The sequence below is a fragment of the Astyanax mexicanus genome, chromosome 3 (assembly GCF_023375975.1).
Source record: "Astyanax mexicanus isolate ESR-SI-001 chromosome 3, AstMex3_surface, whole genome shotgun sequence".
In the NCBI taxonomy this organism is placed as follows: Eukaryota; Metazoa; Chordata; class Actinopteri; order Characiformes; family Acestrorhamphidae; genus Astyanax; species Astyanax mexicanus.
In genome coordinates this window covers 52,205,044-52,230,357 of record NC_064410.1, presented here as the reverse complement: position 1 = coordinate 52,230,357, position 25,314 = coordinate 52,205,044, and the positions used below count along the sequence as shown (strand labels likewise).

Below are 25,314 nucleotides of genomic sequence, written 5' to 3'. Positions count from 1 at the left end.
TAGGTTATTTTTATTATTTGCTCAAACATATTCTTGAAAATTATTATATTGCATGGTTTAGGATGAGACAGAATAAAACTCAGTAAGCCTTACGTGTACATTTACCCACTTTTCAAAGATTCCCTTAAGCTTAAAAGGCCCATTGGGTGAAGAACAGATGAAATAGATGTATAATGTTTGTAGTTCTTCATCAAAGATCTCTTCTTTGTGAAAAACACAAGGTTCTAGACATCTGTGGTTTTGGTACAGTTAAAATGGAGTTTATTCTGACTTTCCCCTTATCTATAGTTACTGTCTGAAGGCTTTATAAGCAGTTTTTACTGCATCAGATGGGGCTTTTGAGGGAACCTTCAGTCAGAACTTCAGACTCTCAGGCACTGTCTGTGTGTTTACTTTCATGCTCAAGGAGCACATTTTGTTTTAGGCTGTTGCTTTAGAGGTGCTGTGAGTGAAGTTGCCATTGCAGAGATCATTGATTTCCAATAGATGCCTCTCCTCAGTCTTCAGCACAGGGTGCCTTCCTGCCTGGAGATGTTTGAATGGTTCTAACCATGCTTCCCTTCACACTATGGTTTAATCTTCACGTGTTTAACCTTAGATACCCTGTCTGTGAGCTCGCTAAAGTTTTACAGCTTTTATTTTTTTTTGATGAGATAATCAGTGCTTAAAGAACATTGGCTCAATTGTACATTTCATTACAGAGAGTGTAAAATGCTGTCTAATTTGTTAATGTCCAGCAAAAGTGGAATAACAATCACTGTACTATACATTAGTGTTTAGTGTTTAATAACAGAGTAGCAGAATTCGCCACTGCTGATACATATTTTTGGCATGTCAAAATACAATAAATTCTGTATATCGTAAAAATGTCTTTAATTATTGTGATGAATATTTTTATAGTTTCACCCAGCTGTGTCAGTATATGATTACTGTTAACAAGTGTTTTGTTTTTAAACTGTTCATATTGATATCAGAATTATAGTGTATCGACTGGAATACAGAAATAAGTGACAATAGTAAGTAACAAAGGTGTTGCCATGTTTTCTCTTCTAAAGGCAAATTTATACTTCTGCATCAAACCTACAGCGCAGCCTATGCGTTGCCACGCACCCTACGCTGTAGCTCGAAACACACCTACCTGGAAATGTAACTATGCAGAGCATGACGTGGACAGCTGCAGCTGTAATTAGTTCACTAGTTCATTAGTTCAATTAGTCCCGCCTTTGCGTTTTACACAGAGCCGCTGTTTACTTTTGTTCTAAGTAAACAAAATTATAATTCAACTGTAGGTCAACTGAGCACTGGATGTTAATCTTGCCAGATTTCCCTCCTGAAAACTGTTTATTTGGGTGAGTAAAGTGCTTCCGTTTATTTAAAGTAAGCTTAGATTTCCAGTATTTTATCGTGGTTAGCAGCAGCGCCAGGCACGGTTGGCAGTGCTTAGCTCTGGTAAATGTCTCCCAACAGCGTGTAAGCCAGGCTGATATTAGCTAGCGGTTTGTCCCACCTAGCTTGTTTTAACACTGTAAACACGCAGGCTACTGTCCAATATACTCACCTCTGAACGGTAAAAAAGCTAGCACTGCTGTTAGTGCTAAAGCTAATACTGCTCCAGCCTTGGTGCTGGAGAAACTAAACTAAACCTCCTGTATAACGCTGTACTTCAGTGGAGTGGCTTTACTGCTCTGTCCAACCTGACTGGTAAAATTCATACAAAAGGCACACTGGATTAAAAGGCGCAATGACGATTTTGTGGAAAATTATAGGATTGTAAGTGCACCTCATAGTGCGACAAACATGGTATTCTTCTGGTGTCAATAGGTTCATGTTTTTCAGCTCCTGAAAGTCCTATTCTATTGGCATTTCTTCTCTACAGGGACTTGACAAGCTGTGGGTGTGCATTTGCAATGGATGCAACTTAAAATAACTAAAAGACAACTTTCTAGTGTTCTACTACTTGATAAACATGTTGCTCAGTTGTAGTTATTGATTAGTTGTTTTGCTCTGAGCACATATCCTTGTTTTGGTTGCATGTCACTCTATACTTAACAGGCAGTGAGAATCTAGGCCATCTATTTCTAACACGATCTCCTGCACCATCGACCATGGCTAGTGGGAATGAACTTGAGCACAAAAGTTCCAGAAGTTACCAGAGGCTGCACGTCCTGCACAGTCAAACACTGCTCTGATTTGTGCTTCTCTTTTATTATTAATATGCTGTGTATGATTCTGGAGAATGACTCAGCAGCAAAACAAACACATCATTCCCTTCAGTGCCCTTTCAGAGGCTCCACCCCCAAATTCATGCACTTCATGACTGTTGCTCCGTGTGCTGTTAAACAGTTTTGATTATCTGTCACAATTATTCATAAATGGAACAAACAGTACTGACCTATTTATGGGAAACAGCAAATAAATTACTGTTAACCCTGTATAGAGCAACATCTAAGCCTACATTCACATTATCGGCTGAAGTGACTAAAATCTGATTTTTAAAATCAACGTAGCTAAGATCTGATTTTTTAATGGCTGTGTGAATGTGCCAAATCAGATTTTTTCAAATTCTATTTGAGTCACTTTCATATGTGGTCCTTAATCTGACATGCGACGTAAATGTGAACAGTCAAATCAGAATTCATGCGTCTTTTTGCTTTTACGCATGCGCTACATGCTTCTTTCTCGTACCCAAACATCTCTTGGTGCAGCTGTGCAGCTATAGCTGCAAAAACAGCAAAAGCAAAACACCTGGCCTTTTTTGCCTGAGCATGTACTTCAGACCAGCTGTTTTTTTATCTCCACTCCACCAAAAGTTGCTCCACATATGAGCTGCTAACACATCCATTTCCCTTTATAAAGCTACGAGTCGTCTCTCAATTATGAGTTATTTGTTGTTGGTAAAGAAGGCGGCGTTTATACATGTACCGATGTGAGCATGTGATGCATTTCAGGAACAGATTCGCTCACATTACACACAGATACAGCTCACTTACACTGGGGAATGTGAACCGCCAAGATAGCCAAATCCGATCCGAGCAAAAATCGGATTCGAGGAATGTGGCTTGTAATGTAAATGTAGCCTAAATAGAAAAACATCTCTGCTTATCTCTGCTGCAACATCTACAAATTCATGGGAATAACAGTGTCTAAATTCATCATGAAGTGTTACCTTAGTGGGCAGCTTGAGGATGCCCACTCCTGTATAGGTTCTGAGGTGTTATCATGGGAGTGAGGTTGTAAACTGGGCAGTGTGTTCATGGCCAGGCAACACTAATTATCGAAGTTTGAGCGAGGTTTGATAGTGTATGCCAGATGCATGTGACCTTTCAGTACCGAAGTTGTTCGGGCATTTTAACATTGCTCAATCCACAGTGTCCAGTGTGTACTGGGAATACGTCATAGAAAGCCTTACCATCCACAGTGGACAGTTCAGGTGGTGGTAATAATTGTGACAGGTGGTGCCTGGACAAAGAGGCAACTCTGGCAGAAATCACATTTACATTCAATGCAGGAGACTCCACAAAAATATCCCACATGTCAATGTATGTTCTTTGGCTTTCATGGAAGAGAGCAAAGTAATTGGAAACAAAACTTGTTCCTCTCCCATAATTTTTGGCATATCTGTGTATGTGTCATAATACCTTAAGGGTGTTCTTTGCCCCTACCTCTTCTATTTCCCCACCCTGTTCACCCACAACCTGCTTTCTTTTGGATGGAGTAATGTTGCTCAGCCCAAGTCACATTGGTTCCCATTTACAAGGCCAGTAGTCAGTATGAATATCTGACTTTTTGTTGCAGACTGAAATCTAGCAAACTGTGAGGAAACATATGCTAAATTAAATCATATACAGTACCTTTAAGTATTTATAAATCCTCAATAAAACTTTGTTTTAATGCATTGCAGCGACACTAAACCAGCCCACTCTTTTTATTACTATTGGATTACAGCTTTGAACTTTTGTTTATTGCCATATATATATATATATATATATATATATATATATATATATATATATATTGTCATATGATTTTGTAACATTTCCTGAAACAATATTACAGCTCTGGAAAAAATTAAGAGACCGCTTTAGTGTCTGAATCAGTTTCTCTGATTTTACTATTTATAGGTATATGTTTAATTAAAATGAACATTGTTGTTTTATTCTATAAACTACAGACAACCTCTCTAACAAATCCCAAATAAAAATATTGTAATTTAGAGCATTTATTTGCAGAAAATGAGAAATGGCTGAAATAACAAAAAAGATGCAGAGCTTTCAGTCCTAAAATAATGCAAAGAAAACAAGTTCATATTCATAGAGTTTTAAGAGTTTAGAAATCAATATTTGGTGGAATAAACCTGGATTTTAATCTCCTCCACCAGTCTTACACACTGCTTTTGGATAAATTTATGCCACTCCTGGTGCAAACATTCAAGCAGTTCAGCTTGGTCTGATGGCTTGTGATCATCCATCTTCCTCTTGATTATATTCTAGTGTTTTTCAGTGTTTTTGGTAAAATCAAAGAAAAGTATCATTTTTAAGTGGTCTCTTATTTTTTCCAGGGCTGTATATCCTCAGATGATTGGGTGCAATAAGAGTCAGCAGTAGTGACTGCCATGTGTGGATTCTACTTATGGCACGTGTTAGCGATGCTGTTTCTGGAGCTATCAGCTCAGCAGCTGTGTACTCCCTCAACACCCACTTCCCTCAAGTGTCTGACTCTGTTAATATTGGGTCCTGTTTTATTAAGGGGTGCTGGCATCCAGTTGAGAGGAGGGAGTCCGTCCCTCTGCTCACCACCCTCATTCAAAGCACTGTGTTTAGCTGTGCTTGTCTTTAATGTGAAGGATTTTGGGTGATAATGGTGATACAAGGCAATGATTGATTAACAATAGTGTTGTTTTATTGGCGATTTGATGATTTGGTGATTTGGTCAGGTGAATATTGGGATTCTTGTTAGTTCTGTATTAGCATAAATAAGCTTCAATCCTATTTTAATGCATTATCATTAATAAAACAATAAAAGACAGTCAGTACATTGAGATGTATAGAAGCTGCTGCTTTGTAGTATTTTCTCTCATTTGCTGTTCAGTGTTTCTCATTGTTGAGGACCGTGCTCCACTTAGCTGATGCACCCAAGTTGTTTGATGACTACAAATAGCCTCGACATATAATGCAGGTGGATTAGCCACAGCTGCATCGTGGCAGGTAAGCAGCTTAAATGGAGAGCTCCACAAATCCTTGCCAGCACACGTCTTGCTTCTCTTCTTTACATCTTTGCTTTGTGAAACTTTCTCACTTTTTGACCTTTCAGGTAGAAAAAAGCGACAATTAAGTATCAAAATCAGCACCCAGGCAGTGTTCCCGGTGGGTGAGGAAGTAGACCTGTCACAGAAATTACAATATCAACCTATCATTGAATCTGTGGACATAACCTTAATAATCTTTTACTAATCTCAGTATTGCCCATTGTGTTTACCTAGTATATAGAAGATACCATTAATGTAATGGAAAATGAGCATGTCAATTAAGTTAGAAAACTAAATTTTATGTTATTTAGAATATTTAAACGTTTCATAATCCATTTCCAATTCCTAAATATTCTTATTAATTACAAGTTTATTGCTGTTTTAAAGTAATCTGTTAATGCAGTGTAAGGTTTATCAGTTCTATTATACGAGTGTTTGAGGATAAATGCAGAAATAGAATATGAGGTAAAACTAAAAAATAAATTATTGTTTTTTAATTTGGTATAGTATAAAACTGGGTTTTGCCAAATTTCTACTTTTTCATTCCATTGCCTTTTAAAATCTGAATTTCAATGAGAATGAAAAAAAAACAACCCTTTGCTCTTGCTCTTTTTGAGATTCTGATTTTGAGAGATAAAAAATAAAACTAGAAATTTGTACAAACAAATTAAATTCCATTTCTTTTCTTTTTTTTTACTCTAACAGATGGGTAAAACAATAAATGTAGGTTTACATCTGATTGATATTTTTGAGTGTAATATGTTTGAATTCATCCTCAAATGTTCAGAAAATAACCTGACAAGTGTTACACTGACCATAATGGTATTTTTTCTTTACTATTACATAAGTGTATGAGTAAAATGGTCCTAAAATTACATTATATTGTTTATTGAAATTATTTCACGGACAGTATATCTTCCAGAAAAAAATGGATCAGTCCTTTTCATTTTTGTTTATTTTAATATTGTCCATTGTGTTTATAGAGCGAGGTGAGACAATTTTAGTAAATTAGCAGGTATAAAATGATCTGGTATACAAGCATAAATGTAGGCACAGTTTCAATGTCTGTAATTATTATTAAATTGTTAAATGCTGTTCATTTCAGAGCAGTGGGCTTGGACTTCAGCAGTGGTGCAGATAGCCGGCAGGGGGCAGAGTTGTTCCACTGAAAGCCTGGATGTGGTTGAGGTTTGTCCACACATTACCTCGTAGCCTATCATTTCAAACAGCAGGATTAGATGTCAAGCTGCCTGAAACATGGTGAACTGTGAGAGCTCTTATAATGCTATTTTAGATACACCACTAGCAATTGGTTTTCTTCCAGTGTAGCAGTTTTAATAGAAGGAAAGATGTTTTCATTGTGGTTCCGATTGTCTTGTGGAGGGTTGTGTCAGATTTCTGAATGGCCAGAGTGGAGTATGAGAGCATGAGTGTCCCTGAGTGGAGTGGTGGATTAGCCATTCAGCAGACAGCTCGGTGCAGGCTGTCATAGGTGGAGGGCAGTCGCTCTTTAGCTCATTACAGAGCCAGCTGTTTGTGTTTTTCTCCAGAGCTCTAGAGGCAGCGTGTTAACTGCGTCAGAGCTGCTGGGGGTTGTAGCGATGAGCAGAGAGGAGGAGCTCTGTCTCTTCTGGGTCAATCAGACGCTAAATAGTGCATTATAAACAGACCCCTCGATTAACTTGCATCATGATCAACTTTAGCCCTTAATGAACGTCCCGCAAGAGTTTGCCTTTTTTTGGGACTGTATTAATTGAATAGGACGGCAGACTTCATAAAGAGTGACAAGCCGTTCAAGAGAAGCATCTGCTTGCTTTTAGAACTGGTGCCCTCTCTATTAGCAGGGTGATCAATGGGATCTAATGGAAGAGAACCAAAAGTCACAGCACTACTGGCCTAAATTAGCTACTGAAGGGCAGAAGAGTTTAAGGTTTGAGGTCTTACTCTACAGCAGGGGTCTCTAACTCTTATCACCTGGGGTGCACTAGCCAGGCAGTATGCTTCAAGGGGGTCCAGAACTGTCAAGGTTGTTTAAATTTGTCTTTTTGGAGGTACATTTCTGTGTACATAAAATCTTCTCCATTATCAGCTTTCCAACATATACGGCCATTGACATCACGCAACTCCTGGAATATGTCAGTTAATGTAAGTGGGCGTGTGACAAGACACTCATTTTATAAATAAAACATGGTATTGGGTTTAGGAGAACAAGACAAGATGAGTTTTTAACAATATATTTATGGTTTTATGTATGATTTATCACATGCAGTAAAATATAGAACACTATGCAAATACTTCAGCAGCTTTTACCATAAACCCAACAACTTCTCTCATGTGTGATCTCACATGAGTCTCTTCAGACTTATTGACCTACAGAACTATTGTCACAATCCCCCAGTGAGGGTTCTTTATGGTTCTATAAAGACCTGGCAACCTATGACCAAATCTTAACTTGTTGCCTTTACATTCTGCATTGCTCTGCAGTTAAAACAGCAAACACGGAACAGTGTGTTAAACTTAGCAGATACAGACAAGCAGTTGTATGTGTGTGTGTGTGTGTGTGTGTGTGTGTGTGTGTGTGTGTGTGTGTGTTGGTCGCGAGACACATTTAAGTCCTAATGCCATTTTTATCTTGAGATTTCTTGTCACAGTTCTTCTTGGACACACTATGCAGTTTATTAGTAATTTTAAGTCTCTTAAAATCATTAATTTATTTCTCTTTTTAATACAGCATGTTGAGCATTATTGTTCATGCTTGTGCTGATGCTGCTACGCATAAGATTTATCAAAAAGCTTGATCCCGGTTCGAATCCTGTTTATGTAGCTTTCCATCGGCTACTGGAGCTGTGAGAGAGCACAGTTGACCTTGCTCTCTCTGGGTGGGTAGATGGTGCTCTCTCTTCCCACATTACTCCAAAGGGTGATGTCGATCAGCACAAGGCGTCTGTGAGCTGATGTATCTGAACCGAGACGCTGCGCTTTAATTCCGAGTGCATTGTGATGCTACTCTGTAACACCACATCAAAAGAGACGTTGTCTGACTTCACATGTATCGGAGGAAGCATGTGTTAGTCTTCACCCTCTTGGTGTTGTGGTATCACTAGTGATAGGGGGAGTCCTATTGAGTGGATTGGGTAATTGGCCGTGTAAATTGGGGAGAAAATGGAAAAAAAATTAACATAAAATTATAAAAAAAAAAAAAAGAAAGCTTGATCCACTTGGCCAAATTATTCAGAGTCAGCATTCAAATGCCGACTCTTGCCTATTGCTGCTCCGCCTTGTAGAGAAAGCAAAGTCAGAGACAGAATCTCTGAATCTGTTGCTGCAAAGTTTGTGTTAGACATCCTCCCGTCTTGCATTAGTTTTTTATCATGAGTTATGTCGTCGTTGCCTAGTTATTATACAGTATATCTGGACATAATTATAATAGTTTTTTTTTCATTAGTTATATATTGCTAATTGTGTGTACATAGTGAGGTGAACCCATTAACTTGAATGAGCAGGTATAAAAATGATATTTTATACAAGTTTTATTAGGATATAAACATTTTATATCACAGTTCCAGTGCCTGTAATATTCTTAATTTAAAAAAGAGTGTACTACTCTTCAATATGGTGTAATTACATTATTATTCAGTAATATTATCACTATATCAGTGGCATAAAACCGTTTTAAGATGACGGTAATATTGTTTATCTCTTGTTATCTCAGTTATAGGCCTACCTGTGAGGAGCCGTATAAAGCTGCCTCACAGGCGTAATGTGTTAGTTTGAGACCCCTGCTTTAGAGAGAGAGGTAACTCTCTATTTTTCCCTCTACACATGCTTTTGATTTTCATTATCCAGATGGGTGATACAAGCTCCATTAGTGACTTCCAACCCTGCACATGTGTGTAGGATGCTTTGGTGTGTTGAGAAGCTGCAATAATTCATTGGCAGATGTGGAAAAGTGGCAGGAGGTGAGTGTGCGAGTGTGGCTGAAAGATTGCCCTGATGGCTTCCTGGGGAGCGGGGGAACGGCGGCGCTCGGCTCCGGAGCGTGGATTAATAGTGCTGGAGCAGGGCTTGATTCGCTGTAAGCTCCCAGCACTTCTGAAGCAGGAGTAAAAGAGATTGATGGCTGTGTTGCGGCAAAGGGTGCAAAAAAAGAGGCAGGCGAGTGCGAGGAGAGAAGGAAATAAAGCAGGAGCAAGGCTCACAGTGTCCTTCAGCATGCTCAGATGGATGCCTGCCACAACGTCTCCACGGATGTGAGAAGTGACCAGAGGCAGAGACGGAGGCCACCGAGCGAGAGGACGCTAATGTTGGGCGATATGATCTCAGATCAACATCACTATTAGTTTTACCACAATTATTATTAATGAAATGAGTTGAGTCACATGACTACACATGTAGTAGTATGAAGTATATGAACATACACATTTGGAAAACGTTTTATATTGATTTAAAAACAGAATAAAAAAATATTTAATTAGATATCAGTTTTGTGACAATAACTGCATTATCGAGTTAGCATACAATATATGTTATAAATAATATCTTGATATCGATAACAGTATATCAAATAAAGTCAATATATAAGTCGATAAATAGATATTTTATTGATCCCTCCAGATTTTTTTTTTGGGATCAATAAAGTACCTATTTATCCATCTATCTATATGTATATTATCTCAGTCATTTTTCTTAACCTAGATATTTTCCCTTATATATTTTAAATGGTACATATTAAATAATATTTTCATTTTTTTTATTGTATTTTATAATTTATCATAATTTGATGTGGTTGCCACAAATACTTTCTATTGTTCATTAATTCTGAAAGGAACTTCGATCTTAACATGTCACACATCACTCATTGGCCTAAAAAAAGGGTGTTTTATTTAAATGTATACATATTTTATTTTATATAATGTTCTACTGTTGAATACATTACTTGTTTTACCAAAATTCTACAAAGCATGTGTGTGCTAATGTTTGTAAACCCACTAAACCCCATATGTAGGCCCATAATTGATTACATTTATAATTTACATAAATCTAATAGGCTCTAAAATACAGCTCTGGACAAAAATAAGAGACCACTTAAAAATCTAAAGTTTCTTTTATTTTACCAAATTGAAAACCTCTAGAATATAATCAAGAGGAAGATGATTTTTTGCAGCAGGAGTGGCATAATGTTATCCAAAAGCAGTGTGTAAGACTGGTGGAGGAGAACATGCCAAGACGCATGAAAACTGTGATAAAAAAAACAGGGTTATTCCACCAAATATTGATTTCTGAACTCTTAAAACTTTATAAATATTAACTTGTTTTTTGCACTATTTCTTATTTTCTGCAAATAAATGCTCTAAATGACAATATTTATATTTGGAATTTGAGAGAAATGCTGTCTTTAGTTTATAAAATAAAACAACAATGTTCATTTTAGTCAAACATAAACCTTTAAATAGCAAAATCAGAGAAACTGATTCAGAAACTAAAGTGGTCTTTTATTTTTTTCCAGAGCTGTGTAACTTTGTGGTACTCCAATTAGTCTGGTTCACTGAACAGTTATAAAATATCTTTATCTTTAGCATTAATAACTGAATTACTAATTAAAATGAGAGTTTAACAGGTTAAATTAAGGTTAGATATATGGTCATTTAGTTAGATACGCTGTTCTTTAATTGCTTTTCAGTTTTCGATTTGTAGACCTACCAGGTCTTACATCAGTGATTGAAGGAACAGCTTGGTAAGGTCAGGTTTCCTCTGCTCAGCTCGGCGTTAAGACACCTCTTCCCCTGTGGGTCTGGAAAGCTTAGTGTGCCTGACAGAGGGCCATGTGGGATCTGCACTCAGCACTCCGCTCCACTCTCAGTCTGGATCTGCGCTGACTGCCTAGCTGTGACCTTGGCTTTGTTGAGGCTCGGGCCCCCGAGGATGACGGACGGGCTCGGGGGGCTGATCCCTGGCCGGGCGTCTGCAGGGGCGTGGAGTTGTTGACATGTTTCCTCACATCTTTAGTTGAATTGTAGGACGTGAGTGGAGACCTCTCCCATGTGGAGCGTGTCTAGTCTGAAGCCAGCACAGGTTCGTCTTGTGAACACTAGGAGCCCATCATGGTGAAAGTTAACAGATGCATTTGCAAGCCCACCAGATGTTGGAGCTTTCACATGCTTATCAGTAATGCTGTAATGCTGTATTCGCCTGGTCCCCATCTACAATTCAAATGGTCTGACACAGCTGTCCAACACCACCCGACTTATTAAAATGTGTTTATTAAAAAAAGTTTATTTAAAAATCCCCAGCTCTGGAGGACCTCCTGAACATCTGATCTACAGCTCTGGAAAAAATTAAGAGGCCACTTCAATTTCTGAATCAGTTTCTCTAAATTTTGCTATTTATAGGTATATGTTTGAGTAAAATGAATACTCTTGTTTTAATCCATAAACTACGGACAACTAATTCCAAATTCCAAATGAAAATATGTCCAAATCAAATAATGTAAAGAAAACAAGTTCATATTCATAAAGTTTTAAGAGTTCAGAAATTAATATTTGGTGGAATAAACCCTGGTTTTTAATCACAGTTTTAATGCGTCTTGGCATGTTCTCCTCCACCAGTCTTACACACTGCTTTTGGATAACTTTATGCCACTCCTGGTGCAAAAATTCAAGCAGTTCAGCTTGGTGGTTTGATGGCTTGTGATCATCCATCTTCCTCTTGATTATATTCCAGAGGTTTTCCATTTGGTGAAATCAAAGAAACACATAATTTTTAAGTGGTGTATTTTTTTTCCAGAGCTGTATCTTACTAGCTAAATAAAAGCACTTTTGCAGTTGAGTGTAGAGTGTTGGAGCAGAAAACCACTGATATGTGCAGGGCAGTGGCTCCACTAGCACCAGGGTTTGAAACATAAGCTGCATTTTAAGTCCTAAAGAACTTGGTTGAGACAGGACTGGCCCTCAGTAGAACTGTCCTATGAAGCCGTCTCAGCGGCCTAGTGGTGTCCCTTTTCATTTCTTCACATGATGAATAATGAATTATAACCATAAAAGCTAACATTTTAAAACAAACTCTGTGACAAACTGTTTTCACGTTTGCGCTGTGCGTGCAGAGAATTTTGGGTAACCGAGGAGCCTGAGGGAGATATCAGATCAGAGACATCTTCAAAATAGCTCTGAATGTCCTCTGCATTTCTCGGCTGTGTAAAGGAGCCTTCGCTTTGGAACTCTGCTGCAGTCTAGCCTTCGAGACACAGCTGTAGACTTTATATAAGTGGACTTGATGACAGCAGTTTAAAAGCGTACTAAAATATCTTGTATGCACACTGGTGGCTGGCTGTAGTACAGCTTTCATCCCCTACCTATCCCATGTAAGTAAAAAGGGCAGAAATATAGCTTTGATTTAAAATTATATTGTGGACACACCTGAAGTTTAAGACACTAAATGGAATATTAGTGTATTTACAGACTTGGGGTTCAGTTGATCAAGTAGTCATTGTGTGATAATCACATTTTCTTATTTCCAATGTAAGTTAAGCTCAGTTCCTAACAGATATGAGCAGGGTTTGGGCAGTCACATGACCTTGCCTCCCATTTCTACTACACATAATCTGGCTTTAATTTTCCTATGCAGTTTTCTGTACAGTCACATACAAAAAGTAAACCTCCTTTTCTGCCATCTTTGGAGCTCCATGAACATGTGTGTAAAGCACCACATGATTCAGATGTACTTTGTTTGTTAATGGGCATTCATTGTAAAATATCATTACATTTTATAGCAGATATAATAATTTTTATTAGTTTTAAAGCATATTTAATTAGCGTTTCTAGGCTTGTTCTAGTGCCTGTTCTCTTCTGGGACTAGCCTGTGACACATTGCCATGACCTGTGTGAAAATTTGAGCCAGTTAACACAAGTATAGGTCTCTGCAGACTGGAGTAGTGGGCGTGTCGAAAGGTGTAGGCGTTAACATGGGTGCTGAATGATGTTTTGTGCTCCATCACAGTGGTGGAGAACACTCAATTTGGTCACTAAAAGTGACAAACACAACAGATTTTCTCAGTAGATATCAGCACATTTCATACTTACGGGTCTTCTGGTAATTTAAAGGGTACTTTACTTACATAATTGTCTTTTTCTATTGGTTTGAAGTGATAGAGAAAGTTAGGAACATCAGATGTGATGTACCCACAGGAAGCAGAGATGGAGGGCATGGCAGAAATAATCGAAAACAAATAGGAAAAATAATCATTAGTTACAGCCCTATTCATCAGGTTTAGTTGCTGTATTAAAGCTGAGAAATCAGCAAACTGCTCTCAGTTTCCCCATCTAGGCTCTGTTACTTTGCCTTACCCACATCGCAAGCGGGATGCAATTAAACATGTTTTCTCATCAGCAGGATTTGAATTTGTTACTTGCTTTACTCTTGATATGAAGAGATATTTTAGGCTATACACATGTTATTTAAAAGAAATACATCTATATGTATTTATACCTGAATTTATACGTAATTTGAGTGTGTGATGCCAGTGTCTGCTAACTGCACTGATTCAGCCGTGAGTGTAAGCAACACAGAGCTTCAGTGGGTAAAACCTTTTCAGAGCAAGCAATCTGTCAAAGCTTCTAATCATGCTAATATGAAACTGAACTGATAAATAAAAGTCTCTGCTGAAAAAGAGACCCTCATCCTCACTTCAACAAGCCAGACTCGATTTTAGTTCTTATTCATAACTGTGTGTGTGTTTTTTTTCTTTTCGATGCAGCTGTTTTTGAACTTCTGGCTCAAATGTAATTAGCCTTTTATCATTTTAATTAGCTTAACCGGCTGTGTGTTCAGAGCAAGGGCAGAGACAGTGACGGGCCTTTTAAATGATATTTACTGAGATTGGCTTGGTTTCAGATTTGTGTGGGTTTTGGAAAGTAATTTAGAAGTTAAGTAATGAGTTGTGGGACTTTTTCTAGATAATCACCAAAGTAATCCCATTACAGTTTGAGAGAAGTAAGAGATTAAAGCAACTTTATGTTGCAGTTTCACCATTAAATAACAGCTTCATATTTTTTTCGATGCTCCAGTGTCTAATTTTGGTGAAACGTACAATCACCTCCAAAAGTATGAATAAATGAATGAATGAAGTTACACTTATACACACACATAAAGCGCCTTTCTAGAAACCCAAGAAAGCTTTACAATTTACGTGTTTTACACACAGCCATTCATACTCATTATAAATTCACACACCAGTGAAAAGAGGCAGCTAATAGTGCATAGCGTATTCTCAACCAGAAATAACCGTTCACCAGGGCACAGTCATACATACAAAAGTATTGGAACTGTGAGGCCAATCCCATTTATTTATGCTGCAGACTGAGACCATTTGGGACTGACATTAAAAGATGAATAACAACATTTCAGTGTTTGTTTCCAGGTATTAACATCTGAATGCAATTTTCAGTCTAGAGTAGAAATAAAGATCCACACAGATCCATTACACATTTTGGTGGAGACTGTAATACAGTGTGGTGTTGCTGTGCAAAGAAAAACATGTGTCTTCATTATAGGAACATTACAGAAGAAGAACAAAAAATGAAAATATACAATTTAAGGCATTTTTCATGCATGCATGTTTTTGTTCCAGTAATCATGTGAGGGACAGCTGTTGTGTTCAGATTATGTAGTAAACTAAAAGCTAACAAAAAAATGGAGATGTGTGTTTTTCTTTGAGTAGCAATGGCCATCCAGTCTCCAACATGAAAGGAACATGGAGGAGAACTCAAACACCCAACCAGCTGAGCAACTCGAGAGATTGTAGATTGTACATTAAGAAAAAAAAAATTACTGTCTACCATTTGTTATGCACAATTGAGGTACAATTAGGGCTGGCTATCAAATATACAAACACTTTTTTATTTTATTTGACATTTCATTTTAAGGGAGTTAAAACCATGCAAGCACAATACAATTTTAATGAAACCAAAATAAAAAACAAAGGTTTAATGTAGCTATTTTAGATTACGCTTAATAATAAGCAGCTCCCTTCAACCTAACAAGCAGCTTTTATATTGAACACAATGCAAAAACTACCTCCTAATCAGGGCTTCAAACCAAATTTTCGCACAGATATCCCAGAACAGTCTCGATTGTTTCTGGCAGCCGTCCTAAACTGAAAACTGAATTTTCCAAAAGCATCCCGAAACAGCTTTAATTTAGTCTAAAGTGCTATTTTTATCGTCCCTGGGACGGCGGAACTATGTTAGTTTGGAGCCCTATTTATAAAGAATTTCAGGCCTATCCACTGAGGTTCCCTCTGGCAGCTTCTGTATGTAGATATGCAAAATCTAAACTATCCATTTAGAAAATCGCATTAAAACAGTATTTTATTAGACAAATTAATTTTATCAACTTCCCTGCACTAGGTAAAATGCTGAGTTAACCCCAGAACACTAAGGTTAAAATTAGTAACACCATCACTAACATTGGGTTTACACTGAATTGGGAAGTTTTGGAACCCTTCTTTAATTTTACAGCATACAACATCACATAAAATAAAAAAGTACTATCAGGTATTCCTTAACAGGTAATGTCTTAACAAAAAAAATAATGCACCTGATTTAAACACACAAACACTAACATCAGGTAAATTACAACCATAAAATATCTTACTCTCTATCACTAACGTCGGATGAAAATCATCTGAATGCATGCCTCTTGAAAAAAACATAGATGGGAGGAGGGAATTTACCATAACATTAAGTCAACGATTATTTGTGCCTCTAAAAACAACAGAAAAACAGCTAATCATGAGATTTTAAAGGAATTTAAATGTTCACATGTTGTTTAAACGTGGGGAGTACTGATATTTAATGAATAAATATGTAATCTGTTGTGTTTGGCCACTTTTGGAGACACAGAACAAGTTTCTTTTGTCCTCAGCACTTTGTGTAATGTGGCACTGTTACAAATTAACGATTAGTCGACAATTAAATTTGTAGTCGACAAATTTAAATAATCGTCATTGTCAATTATATCGACTAATCGCTGCAGCCCTAATGCGAAGTTAATTACTGGTAGAGCACCAGAGATGGCCTGCTTAGCATCTACAGTAGCGTGTACGTTGCTTACCTCCTCATATAATGCGCTCATGGCATGGTTGTTATCATTTGTTTAACTGGGCACACATAGTGTTGGCCAGAGTTGGCCTGGCTGTTTTGCTGAAGCTCTGCTGTACACATGCTGCAAGCTGGCATGGTGGAGTTTTATTTATTTATTTTTTGCCTTTTTGCCCGTACATTTTTAAAGCTCCTCCTCCCCCCCCCCTCCCCCCCCCCTCCTTCCTGTAGCTGCCGGCTCGGCTGTGTCCTGGGGCAGAGAGACTCCGGGCTTTCCGCTGCGTGGCATTAATTCTGAGATTCTGTAGTGTCACCTCACTGCTAATTACCTGTGTAAACAGGCCTCCTGGGGATGGCAAACATGCTCCCCGTCCATGTCTCACAGTGGGGCCCCATCACAGCATTACGCGGGCGACCCCGTTTTTTCCCCTCTCTGAGCTTTCAAAGCAGATTCTCTCCAGTGTGAGGAAGCGTGCAGAAACAGGCCATGACGAAAGAGCTGCAGAATAAACTGCAAGAGACCTGGAGGATGGCACCTCACCTCCATCTCGCCTACACTGTCTTCTTTATATTTGATGTATAGTACACTTTTCTATTTCGGGTAGAAAAAGTGGGGTTATAGTGGTGTGTAATTGATTGTGCCATGAAGTCTCTTCAGTTTTTTTCTGTCTCTGTACAGTAGGGGTGGGTGATATGGCCCTAAAATTATCACAATACTTCAGGGTATTTTTTCGATAACCTTTTTTTTTAAATATGGCAAAACACTGAAAAATATTCTATTAATTTTAAGTGTATACTACTGAAACAAAATGCATTTTATACTATATTCTTTACATTTTTGATATCTGTTAAGGGGTTCTGTCTTTGTACAGTAAGGTTGAGTGATATGGCTCTAAAATAATATCACAATACTACGGGGTATTTTTTCAATAACCTTTTTTGGAAATGTGGCAAAACACTTAAAAATATTCTATTAATTTTAGGTGTATACTACTAAAACAAAACCCATTTTTAAATTTTATTCTTTACTTGTTTATTAAATAAAAGTTTTATTAAATAAAAGTTCTGTCTCTGTACAGTAGGGTTGGGTGATATGCCCTAAAATAATATCACAATATTAAAAGGTATGTTTTTGATAACCTTTTTTTGGAAATATGGCAAAACACTGAAAAATATTCTATTAATTTTAAGTCTATACTACTTCAACAAAACCCATATTTAAATTATATTCTTTACTTTTCTTTGATAAATAAACGTTTAGGGGGTTCTGTCTCTGTACAGTAACTTGCCAAGTAATACTGTAATTTAATGTAACAAAAATAATCTAGCAACAATATTTAATGCATGCATATAAATTGCAAACATAAACAGTTATACAAAAATATCCTTACATTTTCACAGTAATTAGCAAAACTAATATACAAGTTAATAGATAGATAGATTATCCTGATGGAAATTAAGGCATCCAGATTGACTTCTTTTGACTCTTTTTTTAAGACAGAATACTGCTATTATCACAAGGCAGATTTTTACTATTGTTTCAAAGGTTAATAGGTAATATGATTGTATATGATACACTGTAGCACATCTCCACTATACTCTTCTCTATCCGGTGAGTGCAGCCTTGGTCCACAGGGTCACATGAGGCCTAGTGTTTGACGGAAGCCTGTGCTTGTCCTTCAGTCTCCTGGAGTCCTGCCTAATGGCCCCTGCACCTCTTTTTTAGGGCCTGTCAGTGTTATTGATAATCGGATGGCAAGCGTCCAGTTCACCCCGAGCCGGGAGAACAGAATAGCTGCCAGATCGGAGTCAAGTCGAGCCTTTAGCTGCTCTTTCTGGGCATGAATGGCTGGTGCCGGACTCCCTGAGGTTGTGATTGTTATTTACTGTCTACACGTCCCGCACGTTGGAAATAAGGAGGCATTGAACACGTTGATGGATAAATGAAATGCTATTTTTCTGAGTTAATAGGATGGATTTGTCAGCTTATTGAGGCTTGCCAGGCTTTCCACGCAGGGATGAATAGGTCTAATTTGTCCTTATGGACCTCTTGGCTGTGAGCAGTGATCTAACCTGGTTGCCAGTCAGCTGATGGAAGGTGTTGCTCTAATTTAATTTAATCCTAAGTGTAAAAACATAGATTCTAATTACAGTGTAGTATGTTTATGACTTTGTCAACTGGAATACTAGCATATAAATATAAATGTGCCTTCCTAAACACATATCATCTACAAATCCTTGGCCCTCATCTGTGGCTGTGCTTCTTTCTTTTCCCCATTTTGGTAAAGTCTGTAGTACCAGTGGGCAGGAATTTATCTCTGGGTCCGTTTCAGCCCCATGGCTCTTCATTATTCTCTATAATAGCTGCAATATAGCTAACCTGAAAACCGGGCTTATTACAGTTCAGCGTTTGGGATGACTTGTGAAATTATTCTCACAGGATCATGATTTAATCCCCTCTCCTCCCTCTGAAGAGAACCTCATTTTGTACCTCATTCCTTTTAATAACATTCACTACTTGCTCTTTGCTTGATTTTTTTTGAGCTCATCCACCACTGGATTTACTTATTTTCTTATTTTTGGCCCAATGAAATCTGTTTTATTTTTTCTCCAAATTATTCCCCCCCATTCCTCATTTTTTTAAATATGTAGGTTTTATGTGGGTGATCAACTATAATTACAAAAACAATAGCAAAAAGACTCTATAATATTCAGACTTTATTTACAGGCATCTATACAATATAGTTTAATTCATTAGTTTCTCTACCAGAGGACAGGGTATCATATATCTCATAGCTTAAGTGTGCACCATTTGAAAAAGAGTGAAATACACCCGCAGTGAAGTGCATGTTTGAAGCCAGAAAACAGCATACTATATTATTCTCATCTTTAGAGCATTTCATCAAAAGGATGTATATTTTTCATTTGTTCAAGTGGAATGTCTGACTCTGCACTAGAATAGAATCCTTCACAGACTCGCTCGCCTTGTGTCTGGCCAACTCACTCAACTTAATTTTGCTGTGATCTTGAGGCAAGTTTTAGACTTTCCCATATTAGGCCTAGTCTTGGACTGTGCATCATTTTGAATGGAGATTCTCCACTGACAGGAAAATAATCAGCTCTGGAATAAATAACAGACCACTTAAAAATGATGAGTTTCTTTGATTTTACCAAATTGAAAACCTCTGGAATGTAATCAAGAGGAAGATGGGTGATCACTGAACTGCTTGAATTTTTTGCACCAGGTGTAGCATAAAGTTATCCAAAAGCAGTGTGTAAAACTAGTGGAGGAGAACATGCATGAAAACTGTGATAAAAAACAGGGTTATTCCACCAAATATTGATTGCTGCAAATAAATGCTCTAAAAGACAATATTTTTGTTTAGAATTTGGGAGAAATGTTGTCTGTAGTTTATAGAATAAAACCACAATGTTCATTTTACTCAAACATATACCTATAAATAGCAAAATCAGAGAAACTGATTCAGAAGCTGAAGTGGTCTCTTAATTTTTTTTTCCAGAGCTAAACAATATGCTTGAGCAGGAAACAGTTGCATTGCTTCTGCTGTGTTCTGAATTTTGTTAACAGCAATTCTGAAGCTAATGTTTACCATTATTCCCATGCAATACACCATAATGACACAACTGACATATGACACAAAGACAGTAGCATGTCTGCATGTGAAGTTAATGCCGCTAATGAATGCACTATATTTTTAGTAATACACATTTTGTTTAGTAAAATGATGGGAATTTACGTCCTTTTATCTGAAATCTGTTTTATGACTCACGATTCATGATTTAGTTCGTGTTCTCCACATTATAGAAATAAAAGGGCTTAACTTCATGTCCAAAGGTAAATACTGACCAAAAGCTGTCGATCTCCTGGCCTTTTCTTTTAGATTGCTTTTGAGGCTACTTCTGAGAGAAGCCGTTGGTCTCTGAGAAATTGCCTCTAAGTACAGGCCCAAGGTGAAGAGGGAGGGTGCTTTAGATTAATGTATTGTGCGTGTGGTATTGATTTTTTTTTCTTTTTCTTTTTTTCCCCCTCTTCTTCTTTCCTCCCACCAACCCTGGTGGGCCCCTAATCCTGGTCAACCTCTTGGAGCCGTGAGCACGGGCCCACGTCAGAGGTCTTTGAACCAGGATACCATTTTTTTTTTGCCCCTTGTAACTTGACTGTACTTGTAGTAAATACAGTCCAGGATGCTGCTCACTATCTCCACACACCAGCTCGTGGTTTGTCTCATCAGAAAATGTATTCCTGGGGCCTGTTTTTTATTAAGATTTAAATGAGGGTGAATGTGGTGGTCACGTTGGAGAATGTATTACGGCAGCGGGTGCAGGCCTCCCGGACATGGGAGATCGATAGTGCTTTGTTGGCAGGATGGAGGCTCTGCTCCTGTTTGCCGGAGATGAATTAGATTTTTCTATATAAAAAAAAGAAAAAGGCCGAGCCCTGCTCCTGCATTCTTATCACCAGTGTTGCAAGAGATCCCCACCCGTGTGGCCGGGCTCTGTATTCCCCTGTGATCACTAAAAGGGTTATGTAGAGTACTCCGGCCTGCAGCTTTTTCTTCCCTCTTAAACGCAGTGTCTGTCTCTTTCTGCTTTAATTACAGTCTCTCTCACTGGCAGAAAGCTAGTTTTATTCTTTTGTCTTAATCGTAGCTCTTGTGTGCACACTGGAGTCCCAGTGAGCAGGTTTATTAGCTATGAGTGTAGCTTTCCTAATGGAATTCAATACAGTGGACTCTGTGGCTAGTCTGGGACTGTCACTGACTTCCACAATATAGTGACTTTATATAGTTTTCTTCTTCTTTTTCTTCTTCTTTTTCTTAATAGTAATAATAAAAATAATAATAATTAGGGGTGGAGCACAAGGCATCTAATAATGCAATCATATTATTATTATGGTCAGATATTTTTTATTAATGTCAGTTTCACATAATTTAACAAACAGCATTCTTCGCCGCAGGTTTACCCAAATCATTAATTAGCGCCATTACGTGAAGTAATGAAGCAGTAAGTTTATTTCAGGTCTTAAAGAGTTTAGAGCGCCTATGTTTTAATAAATATCGTTATTTGAAATGAAATATATTCTTAGTAAAATCACACACTTAATTTGCACAACTCTGATTAAAAAAAATAAGAGACCACAAAAATGATGAGTTTCTTTAAATTTAACAAATTAAAAACCTCTGGAATATAATCGAGAATAAGATGGATGATTACAAGCCATCAAACCAAGCTGAACTGCTTGAATTTTTGCACAAGAAGTGGCAGAAAGTTATCCAAAAGCAGTGAGTAAGACTGGTGGAGGAGAACATGCCAAGATGCATTAAAACTGTGATTAAAAACCAGGGTTATTCCACCAAATATTGATTTCTGAACTATTAAAACTTTATGAAAATGAACTATATTTCTTTGCATTATTTGAGGTCTGAAAGCTCTGCATCTTTTTTGTCATTTCAGCCATTTCTCATTTTCTGCAAATAAATGCTCTAAATGACAATAATTTTATTCCGAATTTGGGAGAAATGTTGTTCATAGTTTATAGAATAAAACAACAAAGTTCATTTTACTCAAATATAAACCTATAAATAGCAAAATCAGAGAAACTGATTCAGAAACTGAAGTGATCTCTTCATTTTTTTTCCAGAGCTGTATATTAACATTGCACACTAACAGTCCTTTAACTTAATTCAGGTTAAGGGAGAGTCTTAATTGTTCTGATCATTTCTGCACAGGGCATAGTTCCAGTGTATGTGTGTGTGTGAGGGGAAAAGCAGTGTGTTTTTCTAGGTGTGTAAAGGTTTGCTGTGCTCTACCTGCAGGTGGTGTTGAAGATCATCAAACACTACCAGGAGGAGGGCCAGGGCAGTGAGGTGGTACAGGGTGTCCTGCTGGGTCTGGTAGTAGACGACCGATTGGAGATCACAAACTGTTTCCCGTTCCCGCAGCACACTGAGGACGATGCTGACTTCGATGAGGGTAAGTGAGGGCCTCCTAACCATGTGCCAAAAGCCACTGGGATTTTGCCTAAATACAACAAAACTATCACAGAGTGCAAGAATTAGGGTTGTCAAATCAGAGGAAAAATATCTGCACTGAGCAGCGAGGCTTCATTATGTCCCCAGATGCCCTGTGTTGAGCATTTGTGAACTGTAGACCTAAAGCTGCAGATATTTGGGCATCTTTATTAACTGAGACAATATTTGGAGATCAAAGCTGTGAAAAGCTGTTTTCTTCTGTCTGTGTCTGAATGATGAGAAGTGTTGTGTTCAGATAGGATTAAACATATCTTCACTTTGAAATGCAGCAGTATGATTATAAGAAATAGCAGTGTTGATGAAATATGGATGTGAAAGGAATACGTTTACAAGTCAGATAAGACACATTCTGCTCTGATTGGGTATGACTGACTGGGCCAATGTCTGTTTTTATACTGCACACAGAAAGTTGTGTTTTACAGGTCTTTACAGCTAGTAAAAACATAAACTTTGGACACAACAGATGAGGTGTGCATCAGTTTACAAGTTTATAAGTTTATAAAATGCTTCTCTGTTGAGCTTTTGTTTACATTCCTCTCCTGTCTCTGTCTAGTTTCTGCTCGTTCTCATTTTCTGTCCGTTCTTGGTCTCCCTATTTCCTTATAAGGGCGTTTTCCCAGCAGTGTATTTGACCGTGACCCTGACCCTGTTGAATAATTCTGAAGGAATACAAAATGAAAACTCAAAACTGAATAATATTTGGTACTGAGTCATTTATAGTGAAGAATTCATAGTAAGGAGATTCTGAATAAGTCAAATAATAATTAATAGTGGACACTGACCAATGTAAAGTAGTTTTAGACAAATCCACAGTGTTTTTTAATAATTCATAGTAGATAATGACTAGGCTGTACTGACTAATTCTTTGGCCCTCTCTGGTGAGAATGGGTAATTGCACAGAGGATGCCGAAGAATCTTTTAAACTGGACGGGTGTGATGCGGTCTCCTTTCAGAGCAGATGAATCTGATTCCAGGTTATGTTCAGCCAGAGAGAGAGAGAGAGAAAAAGAGTGCTCAGTCAGAAACTTCACTTCTTAATTTCTTTGTTTTTACTGTCAGTAAATGAGCTACTGAGCTCTGAGTTTCCTCTTCTGAAGTCTACATTGCTTCACCAGCCGCTCGCGTTCAGTAAAACTGAGTTGGATCCTTTTTCAGGGACTGTACGTGTGACGTAAGTACGTAAAGACAGACGTGTAACGTGGCCTGAAGAACTCCCAGAAAAAGCGACCCGACACCCCAGTTGTTGGAATGAATATATTAGGTTTAGCAGGGATGGTTGTTCCAGCACACTGGTACAATTAAACATAATATGATGCCAATTCACCATTCAGAAATGCTTCTGCTTTCAGTTTAGAAACAAAATAATACGGACTGCCACTTTAATGAATAATAGGTCTTAAATTTGAGTTTGAGTCCAGGGATTAAGGGTTTCCAATAAGTATTAAAATATGTAAAGCATTCAGTGAATGCCACATACAGAAACAAACCAGCAATGAATCAAAACTGTGACTGAATACTGGCCTAATGAACAAGGTGAGAAACTGCATAAAGTGATATAGAATAAAGAAGAGAAAAGCACTATAGAAGATCCTCACTATAGAAACATCACTGTGAGATTGTGGGGAACAGCTATCACGTGTGCTCACACAGGAAACGCAGTAACTATCACGTGAGCCACCTAAGCTCTGGGGAAAAGGTGGACCCCATCATCAGCGGAGTGATTAGAGACAGACAGCAGGAGAGAAAGCATATGAGAGACTGGGAGAAGCAGAAAGAGGGATTAAGACTGCTTGTAGTCGAGTACAGAAGCTGAAGCCTCCTAGAAGAGAGAAATGGCCTGTTAAACGGGGACACACACACGTGTGCACGTGCAGGTAGGGTGAGAAATGAAATCCCTGGGTGCTCTTGTGATAGATTACTTCTGAAAGGACTTCAAAGCTCCTGGGAGCCCCAAGGCATCGGCGAAGGAACAGAAGGGACTGAACCTTAAACTTACTTGTTTCTTTCGTAGAGCAGTACTCACAGATACACCATCAACTGACTGTAACAAGAATGTGTCCATCTCAAGCAATTTACAGCTCTGGAACAAAATAAGAGACCACTTAAAAATGATGAGTTTCTTTGATTGATAACGAGTGTACAATAGTATACACTGACATACATGCAGTCACTGAACAGGAACTAGTATATTGTCCATGCTAGCTGACCTGTAGGATGTGCATGTGGGGACTCCTGAGTCTTTTTTGAGTCACTTGTCTGTTCAAACTGAAAATTCCAGCCAGTTGTCATTGGTCACAATCATTGCCACCTGCTACACTGTCCACTGTGGGTGGTAATGCCTTCTGTGAAGTACTTTCAGTACATCTGTGTTGCAAGTGCACCCACAACTTGTAAATGGAATGTCCCATCCTTCTGGCACCCCTTATTAGGCCTCACTCACAAGATAACTCCTCACAACTTATACAGCTGTGGGTGTCTTTATACATGCATGACTTCTCAGTTGTCCATGTATATCCTGTGAATCTCGTTACTGTCAGTTACAAACCTTGTGTCTCCATATTTGCTTATTTTTTTATTCTTTGTCATAATGTGACAATTCTAGGAAGATTGTAACATGTGACGTGTGCACCAACACAACTTCAGAAATGGAGTAAATAGTAAATTATAAAGGACCTTCAATCAGTGCATGGAAATCATGACTATTAATAGTATCAATTTTAGTTATTACTAACATGCAATATATCAACATGCTGAAAGATGAAAGTGTTAATGTCACGCTGGCCAGAGACACGACAGACACTTGCAGATACAATTCACACAGTTTATTAAAAAACGGGGCTAGGCTTGCAAGAGTAGTTAGGGGCAGGCAGGGGCAGGAAAAGTAAGGCAGCAAAAGATAAACAACATACCAGAGAGTAGTCAG

At 38.0% G+C, this 25,314-nt stretch overlaps 1 protein-coding gene across 1 annotated transcript in view; it reads left to right on the top strand.

Moving 5' to 3' along the window:
* Positions 1 to 25,314, top strand: part of eif3hb (eukaryotic translation initiation factor 3, subunit H, b) — a 111,311-nt gene that overhangs the window by 2,296 nt on the left and 83,701 nt on the right. The window contains exon 2 of the mRNA XM_022683322.2: positions 22,176 to 22,332. Coding sequence (XP_022539043.2) covers positions 22,176 to 22,332 — 157 coding nt within the window. The remainder of the gene's footprint in view (positions 1 to 22,175; positions 22,333 to 25,314) is intronic.